This window comes from Varroa jacobsoni, unplaced genomic scaffold (genome assembly GCF_002532875.2).
Source record: "Varroa jacobsoni isolate VJ856 unplaced genomic scaffold, vjacob_1.0 scaffold_2, whole genome shotgun sequence".
Taxonomy (NCBI): domain Eukaryota; kingdom Metazoa; phylum Arthropoda; class Arachnida; order Mesostigmata; family Varroidae; genus Varroa; species Varroa jacobsoni.
This window is the reverse complement of record NW_019212904.1, coordinates 82,053-91,360: the sequence shown is the minus strand read 5'-3', so window position 1 is coordinate 91,360 and position 9,308 is coordinate 82,053. Positions and strand designations below refer to the sequence as shown.

Here is a 9,308-nt window from a genome sequence, read left to right as displayed (position 1 = left end):
AAAGAAGTGTGTATGCGTGCAGAAGACGGCAACAGAAGAAGGCCGATGGCCGACGGGGGTCGGCAACAGCCTGCTGACGATACCCGTGTTGAATCAGTCTAGGCTAGTTGCTGCCATTGGGAGATATGTATATACACATACTGTAACAGCTGGCTTTAACCGGCCGAAAAAACTAATCGCAAATAGAACGATAAGAGTAGTAAGATGCATTCGTATTTCTGCCTGTAATCTGCATGATTAAGAAAGTAAACTGTGCAGACTGATGATTGAGGAAGGAACACGAAATGCATGGCAGGGCAAATAATAGATCAAATGGGGTTAGTATGCTATGTTCGACACGCAGAGGAGCATAAAAGTTGACATGTCTATTGCTGAAGACAGAAGACAATTGGCAGCCGTATAAACAGCATAACAAAATTACCTAGGAAGCTAATAAGCCTGTGAAAGCAATTTACTAAATTGCCGTTCCAAGTTAGTATTAAATCCACATTTGGTTAACGAAGTTAGTCGACCAGCTTGGAATAAGATGGTAACCTAGTTAGAGTTCGTACATCGTACTACTACCGAATGGCACGTTAATCCGAGCCTGTCATAATTGTGGTTTAGTGGTCAAAACATTATACACGTAACGACAGGTACTATCCTGGCGAATCCTTGCGTCTTTTCTTCCTTGTGCAAGCCATGCGACACTATATGCCCCTAATCAACCTTTGCTACTTATTTAGAAGCTTTTTCTTCTAACGGAGTTGTAATATATACACATACATCGTTATATCTATGATCATCCTCTGATCATCGCACAGCTAAAATGGAAAAGTCGAATGTTGTTATGCTGTTGAGACGTAGTCAGCAAGACGGCTCAACTCGTCAAGGCATGCCCATGCGAAGACTCTGTATCTTCTACTATCTAACTACTCTGCTACCAGGTGATGACTTCAGATATTTTGAATGAAGCGAAAAATGGATGGACAATTTGAAATGACGGGTATTAATGGAGAGGTAGAAGGGAATCCTGAAGGATGCTCTCAGCACATGAACGCGTGAAGTCGTCACAGAGTTTTACTCGTTTCCAAAGAAATATTTATCGAAATTTCGGTGTCCTGCGATTTTTCACGGCTGCGAATCTTAGTTAGACACTGCGATGCTTTTATCGTCTTTATATTGTCAATATATAAGGGGCTTTGAACCGTATTTGCATTCATAATTCCTAAAACTGCGACCAATGCCTAAAACGCTTTAGCCATTATGTAGAGATGATCACAGGCGCCCTTGTACTCCCTTCTCAAACTATACCCCAAATAACCCCTGCCCCGAAACTTTCTAGTGTATGCATAGGTTCCGAGAGAGGTTTTGGGTATGGGCCCAGTTTTACGTTTTACGTAGATGAAACATCACTACGGTTTGTGTTTCGTCTTAAGGTTACAATATACTTATTTATTTCAAAGAGACACGCTGCACTGTCCGTTGTTTCAATTTGTTGTCTATATTATTTCGTTTACTTGCTTTTCTTTAGACATCTAGACATAGTGTCTCTAGACATGTGAATTTTTGGATTTTTTTCTACACAAATACAGTTGCAAAATATATCTATCTAGTATGTATACACATAATAATCGTCTCTCTGTTTTTTTTTTTATATTTTCCCTTGTTCTAGGTCTATGCTTTGTACAGTGATACTTAGTTATTATTAGCAGAGAAAGTTGACGCTTTCAGCATCAAGCCAGAGAGTTTATTTTCAGTTATACTCTAAAATTTGCAGATTTTCTCAGTTTTGACGCTCTTACAATTCGGTTCTTGGGCTGGATAGACGAATGCCAGTTTCTCATAGTTACCGGTCTATATCAATCTTCATTAAATCGATTTTTCTATTATTACTGACACACATTTTATTCATGCCATACACACGCTGACATTTATATGCAATAATGAATTTTCTGTAGGTTTGATCCTTATAAATATCATCCTAATTATACAAGTGCGGACGCTTCCTATAATCGCTTATTTATCGCTTTTGGGCAGGCAAAAAACGGCGCATTTTAGTAGGCTTTTTTGCCTAATGCAACTTTTAAGAGTACTTCCAATTTTTTGAAAATGAAAGTCTCTAAGAAAACATCGAACGGCTTTGTAGTTGTGGACGCATTTAGAGATGGCTCTGTTACAAAGTTCCTACGAAAAGGTTGTCGATGGGGGGTCATCGACTTACATGGTCTGTATAGTGAGGTCGCGTACCGCATTGAGGTAAACCGAAAGCGGTCTCATAATTATCCAATTGATTTATACTATATATTATACTACTAGAGATACTGTATATTATAACAGGCAATACTCCATAAAACATTCTAGTAGAAACAAAGAAACGGTAACGTAAGATACGTTTCTGAGCAACTTAGAAGAACTTAAGAAGTATAGAACTACATAGTATAGAAGTTAGGTTGGTTTAGACCGATTTCACTACTGGAACCTTGTTCGTCAAAGATCACCTAGGATTTGATCCGCACCATTTGCAAGCCGTCTAGCTAGGCAAAATTTAATAGTGAATTAATAAAATCAACTGCTATACGTAACCTGATCCTATTATGAACTTTTTTTTATTCTTTCTCAGTTGCACTTCTCAACTTTTAACTAGGAACAACCCTGTCCCACATGAAGAAGTTCAGAAACGTGTCTTCCCATTATCTGCCCAGATTCATATAGCACACTATTTACATTACCTTAGAAGTTTTTGACCTCCAGTCACACACCTCGTGATAAGCGATTAATACTCGTACGCCATTTATTTGTCTCGTACAAGACTGTGTAGGATAGCTATATCTCTTTCGCATTCATAACTTTGTTTCGCTGCGTAGGTTTCCAGGGCAGGCCTGTCTTTGTTCCTGCAAATATAGTACCTTTATAGAATACAAAAACAAAATTATTTTTATTTTTCCCTTCCTTTTATATTTTGACTCGCGCGTGGTCAGACGCTGCTTTCGACTGGGTTAGTCTTTTGAAATTGGTGTTGGGTGGTAAAGTCAAACGAATGTTTAAGAGCTTTGGCAAGACCAACTACTGAGTGATCGTCGCCATCTTGGCTAGAAGATTTTATCATCAGGGGGGAAAAAGCTGCCTGTTGTGATGAATCCATATGCGAGCCCGATTGTTGTTGTTCTTCAAACTGCTGGTATGATTGCAACATTCGGTTGCTAGCACCAACTGTCGTTGATATTGATGGTAAAGGGCCGTATTCTACAAGGGGAACTGTGGTAATATCTTCGGCACTGTCACTCAGAGGTACGCCGTTGTCACTGGGCGGGATCGTCGTCCCGGGTGAGCGGTAGATGTCTTCAATCGGGGATGAATTCGATGGCAACATGGCTGAAGCGCTGTTACAAGTTGGCGATGATGTTAGTTGCAATGAAACTGAATTCTTTTCGGGTAACGCCCATGGTCCGCCGCGAGCTGCGGCACCTTGTAGCGTTGAATGAGGTGTGCTAATGGCTGTCGTCGCTAAGTGATGGTCCTTGACTTCGACTAAGACATGATGCTGGTACTGTTGCTGCTGACAGTGGGTAGGCAGTTGTATCTCGAATGATGGACTCAGCGAACCGTTAACTTGCCTTCGTAGAGCGTTTTTCGCTTTGTCTTGAGGATGCATTCCAAGTGTGGAGTATACTTCGATATTGTGCGCTCCCTACAACATGGGAGGCGATTCACGATAGACGATAAAGAACGGCACAGTTAAAGACGAACATGGAAAACCTACCGGATGCGTTCATTCATAAGAAATTTCCCGTGAAAAAAATGATGTGCTTTCTCAGTCACCGATGTCGATCAGTAGAGCGCTGCTTACAGGTTCGTTGGCTAAAGTGGTAAAAGCTGATCGCTTTGCCATAGGTACTGCACTACAAATTACGATTGACTGGTTAAGGAGTGGCTGAATTTTATCTATTTAGATTGCATTTTACCTGCGTTGTCTTCGTAGGAGCTCCGCTGTTTATCGATAGTCGACGTGCGCTTCTTTTGCTTGTGTCGGACTCGCCTCGATCGCTGCGGAGTGTGGTCAATCGATAGAACATGTCCATTGCTTCGAATCGGCCTCTGGTGTAGAATCCGCCGTCATCAGTCGTGATCTCGTCGGATGTCAGGTACATCTCGTCATCATTCGAAATGGTACCAGGATGACGTTGAATAATATCGGGCGGTCGTAAATCCAGCACGGATAGCTCACTGGCTTGGCTAGTATCGGAAACCACTAGTATCGAAGGAGCGACAGCATCGACCTGGTCACCTGGAAGCAATTGTAGGATCCCCGGCGAATCTTCAAATTGAGCCGATGTCGCATCTCCTTTCAACAGGGAAAGCATCATCGATCTTTTGTGCCGACCGAAGGTAATGAATAAACACGCAGAGACAAATGAAGTAACGAATTACTCAATTGGCTTTGTCTACAAAGGTGGTAATGCTAAGTAACAGTAACAATTTCATCCTCTATAGCTAAAAGAGCGTTCATCATCTGTAGTACCTAAGACGTTCAAAGGGAACTAACTAATCCAATCAACTATCTGTATTTTTCAAATTTCATATTAGATAATTCCAACTATTGGAAACGCGACGTACGAATCTTAGTCGAAACTCACTTATTGCCACCGGCGTTCGTTTGTGGAGCAGCGACTGCTGAAATACAAGGGTAAAAGGTGAAACAGTTTAACTATTTATACTTGCGTTAAGATACCATCTGCCTCTAAAATTCCTTCGTATATCTAAATTATTTTCCTTAGTAAAGCCAGCTTTATTTTTTATTTAACCCTTAAAATCTTATAATCGTCAATAAAATTCCGTTGTATCGTTGTGTGTCTAAATCGACGGAAAAATTTTCCTAATCTACCTTCTCCCTTTAACACGTACGATAGATGATACTTGCGACTGTTAATTATTCATTTTCTCAATTGAATTCTCTGATCTAAAGCGAAAACAATAATCGTTCAGACTAGTCACTGGCCTTAAGTTGTAAGTTGTTTGTTCGGGCACGAATATGTCAGTTGGATGCCCGATCGGGTCGCGAGGCTCTCTCTCGAACAGAAGTATGCAGTCCACAATCATCTAGCAAAACGGCCGGAAAGAAACATCGTAGAGATACCCCAGGAAGGCGAAGCTTACCACTATCACAACGAGACCTAACACAGTGTCCTTTGCACTTCCAACATTGAGAGGTAATTGACAAAAAACAGACAAGCCCCTAAGCCCATTTCCCTGACCCGAACTCGTCATCGTCCAAAAGCTGTTCCTGCCACAGCCATCATTAAAGTGAATAGCGGGTACGGCTATCGCGAGTACTCTGCTTACCTCCTTTGTTGACATCCGTATGTGACCCGTGCTTCTGCTGGGATTGTTGCTTGCTGTTACATTTCAGCAGCGCAAACAAGGCAAAACCGCCCGTGGTGATGGAAACGAGCAACCCGAGCATAAGTCCAAGAAGTGGTCGAACGACCCACGCTACTCCCAGGTGACTAGTAGACTCTGTACGTGAGTTATGCGTATGCGCGGGTACAAATCATAGAGTGACTATTTAGAAGCAAAATAAGGCTTGGCAACACGAGAGCGGTAGGACAACTAGTTGTAATGTAACGATGTAAATAATTTAATGGGCCAAAACCTTTGTCAAAGGCAAGAAGGTAGAATATTTTTACAATGGCTACTACGTGATTTTTGGCTGGTGACTATTGAAATTCTAACGTTACGGACGTAAAGCGCCACTTCTTTTTTTTTTTCTTTGTCTTTTATTATTTTACTTTGTTTCGCATCGCAATCTAGCACATCTGTGTTGTTTGTTGGCTTGACAGCTTGTAGAACCTTAAGCATATGGCTAGCATAACAATTTATTTCTATAACTAAATTCTACGTTAAGTAATTGATCGACACGATAACACAGTTGGCATCTGAGTTTAGGCTCAAAAACTTCGACAGGCCTTTTTAATCGTCACCACTCACGCCAAACGTATATTAAATCGACTATATACTAATATATCAAATACGCCATATTGCAATTATAAAAGCGTGTGGTGGTGTTGTTAATGTATAGCTATCAGGCATATAATATCTGGGGTTCTGGTAAACGAAATGTTACAAATTCTCACAAGATTATTAAGTACTATTTATCTATTAACAATCAAGAGCCCCATCTACCATAAGCCTATGTGGGTAGCTAATTTGGTAATCGGTGATGAATTCGATTAGACCTTGAATTAGTTCCGGCCGAGAAAATTTTACAAATAAGAAGATCCGGCCCACTTTAAGTTTGTTGTTAATTAACAAAACTTGATCGATTCATCATAGAAGCTCTTCTGGGTCAATCACATTGGCGTAAACTCAACAGTAGGCGAAAATGAAGTTTAACTTCGAAAACTCAGCTCAGTTTCGAACGGTACTCTTACAATAATTGTGGCGCACGAAGTTCGTTCAAAATATGAACTCTGTACCATGTTAAAGAATAAAATGTTTTTTCTTTTATGTGACACGCTTGTTTGTAAGATGATTATTACAGCCTTATCGAAGTATTTGAGCTCTATCTAACAGGGATTGTAATCATCCTGGTGAGGAACTAGACGTCATTCCGATGCAGTTTCAGCTGCTAGGGACAGCAGTTTGAAATCCTCTGTTGAATATTGTATAGAAATACCTACACGGCGTTGTGTATCATGAAGCATAGTGGGCACTAGTGGTTTTATATCTTAGCAAGAAGCGATAGGACCTTTCAAGCGTTTATTAAGCATACTCACGTTCTGTTTGGTAGTTGGACGCGGTGTTTAACAGATGAACTGTGAGTGTCTTCACCGCACTACGGCCTTTATGGTTCTGTGCGTACAGGCGCACCCGATAGCTTTGACCAACGCCAGCTCGATCTTCAGCATCGCCCGATAGCTTGATCTCGTTCGAACGCGGAAGTTCACTAAATACGAACACGGGCGTACTAATTCCTATTGTACCATCAACTGTTACGTTAGCAATCGATATGGGCCACAGCTGGTTCTGCTCTTGAAGCGTGCTGCCTTCATCGTTCTTTTCACTGATGTCATCATCGCTGTTCCTATTCTGCCGGACACTATACAATTCAGCTATGTAAAAAAGCTGCGACTGCACGATAGCGTTACCGTTCCATGCGCCTTCAGAGCATTCGACCGTTAAACCGTTTTCGGTCGCGTTCACCTGAAAAAAGGCGGTGAATAACACGACCTGTGGGCAGTGCACCCCATCGAAGAGTCAAATGGAGCAGGCAGGATTACAGGTGCGGGCATCAGGTCTACATGATCAGTCGACTGGACACCTCAAACAAACGCTTTTTTTTTTTTTGCAAGAACAGCTATAAGGTGGAAGTGTTTATCGTTTGGAGTCCTGAACAAATTGCAAATTCATTGACCTGGCTATTATTCAAACGTATAGATACTTCTGATTTTCTGTTTTGTTGAACGTACAAGTGACATGGTATTATACCGTTGATATCAATTGCTGTGTATGAAAGAAAACCAATTGACTGAGCACCAAAACTTGCTGTCAATCATCGCATTTACGAAGGTGAAGTAATTAATTACACGGCGTTAATGAGTAGTATAGCAGATGCGCGTGATCTGTATACGTAACCGTGAGCACCTCACCTGTGAACAGTTTTTTGGAGGATCCGGTATGGCGGCAGCGACGATATGGTACACGCAAGGCTCGACCTGTTCGCCTACCTCATTCCGTCCGAAGCAGACAAGTTCACCATAATCTTGTTCCGTCAACGGTTTGTAGTTAATCATCGCTCTGTATCAGATCCACATGCAAAATAAATGAACAGTAAACTACTAGGATTAACTTTGCAGATACTTATGATCGGGCCCAGAACTTACTTAAAATTAAAATTACTTTTAATTTATGTGTTATTTGGGCAAGGTTTTCTTGGACAGCCTTCCATCTAATATCGGTAAACGACTCAGCATAAACGGCAGGAGACACCAAAAATTACCTTGGCTTAAATGTTTTGGTAACAACAAAAGAATTAATCGCAGAATTAATTGTTCTAAATGTGACTACTACTTGAATAACAATGGCGCAGTTGTTGTCCACCATGTGATTGCTATCTACATTGACTTCCCAAACCTTTTCTATTTAATACCTCGAAGCTGTAGTTTAGCCACGTTCTTACATTCGTTCCTACTTGCGACGCTGCTAGGAAACGCGGGAGACAGCGGTCCTACCGCTTTAAACCACTAAATTTCTGAGGTCAGGGTATTGAACCCTAACAGGTATGACGCTCTTCTGTGTTCAACGTCGTGCAACACCCGGGATAACAGCGTGGCACGTACTACAGAGAAATACGTGTTTCGTATCACGAGATTAGAGTCTCGCCATGTCTCAGAGTATTGGTGCGAGCTGCCCCCGTCCAATAAAAAATAATACAACTTTTTTTTCTCTTGAAAAGTTACTTAACTTCTTTCCATGCGACAGCTAGAAATTCAGGGTACGCGATAACTCGTACACTGCATGTTTCGTGCATCTATGGAATTGTTTCTATATGAAATAAATCGCAAATGTACGATTAACGTTGAAGTTTTTACCATTTGATACAGTAGGGCCAAGGCCCAAACAAACATGTGCAAGCTGTTTGTGACGTGGCTCAGGTCGTAAAGGCGCTGACGACTAGTTAAACGGTATATGGCCCCTAGGCAATCAGTGTTGTACGTTTTTCAACCAATCTTCATGGAGTGCTTTAATTTATAATGGATTATCGAAAGGGTATTGACTATTTTTAAGTCAACATTGAAGCAAAACTAATATTATTAAGCTACCATTTTGATGGGTGACTTTCTACCGTGTCCCTGATAACACTATAGCCCCACCACCGTAGAACCTCTTCGGTTTCCTAGCGAAAAATTGTGATAAGTGATTTTGATTTTAATTAAATTAAGAGAGTTTTGCAGATATTGGAGCAGATGATAGTCTAGTGGGATAAGATCTGAGATGTACGGCGTATGCATCGGAATGGCCCATCGAATTTTTGTACATTTTTTGCTAGGTAGCTAACTGGTCTGGCATTGTCATAATTGAAGAAAACCGGCTGACCTTACTGTGACCCTGTTAGTCATTGATAGTAGATGTCCGGATATATATCTGTTTTCCCAGATAGTAGCGACTCATAGTGCACGATTCCTCTCTAAACACACAGCATCACCTCCTCTGGTGTTAGTCTGGACTCCGTAGACTGTGGACTGTGTTTTTTAGTTTCTCTTTTTAATCTGTACGTTACTGCCGCTTATGGTCTGCTTTTCGTCGTCCGCAATGAATCGCTTTAGAAA

General features: G+C 41.2%; 1 protein-coding gene across 3 annotated transcripts in view; it reads right to left on the bottom strand.

Moving 5' to 3' along the window:
* LOC111269212 (uncharacterized) overlaps positions 1-9,308 on the bottom strand; it is a 21,835-nt gene that overhangs the window by 1,830 nt on the left and 10,697 nt on the right. Inside the window, exons 8-13 of one of the 3 annotated variants that reach the window (XR_002688037.2) lie at positions 7,629-7,776; positions 6,756-7,182; positions 5,323-5,496; positions 4,617-4,653; positions 3,945-4,350; positions 2,712-3,670 (exon numbers count right to left, since the gene is read on the bottom strand). Coding sequence is in view for 2 of the 3 variants with exons in the window: in XM_022852350.2 (XP_022708085.2) it covers positions 2,957-3,670; positions 3,945-4,350; positions 4,617-4,653; positions 5,323-5,496; positions 6,756-7,182; positions 7,629-7,776 (1,906 nt within the window). In the remaining variant the exon portion in view is untranslated. Of the gene's footprint in view, positions 1-1,400; positions 3,671-3,944; positions 4,351-4,616; positions 4,654-5,322; positions 5,497-6,755; positions 7,183-7,628; positions 7,777-9,308 lie in introns of those variants that run through there. The other 2 variants (XM_022852350.2, XM_022829894.2) reach the window with 2 other exon arrangements.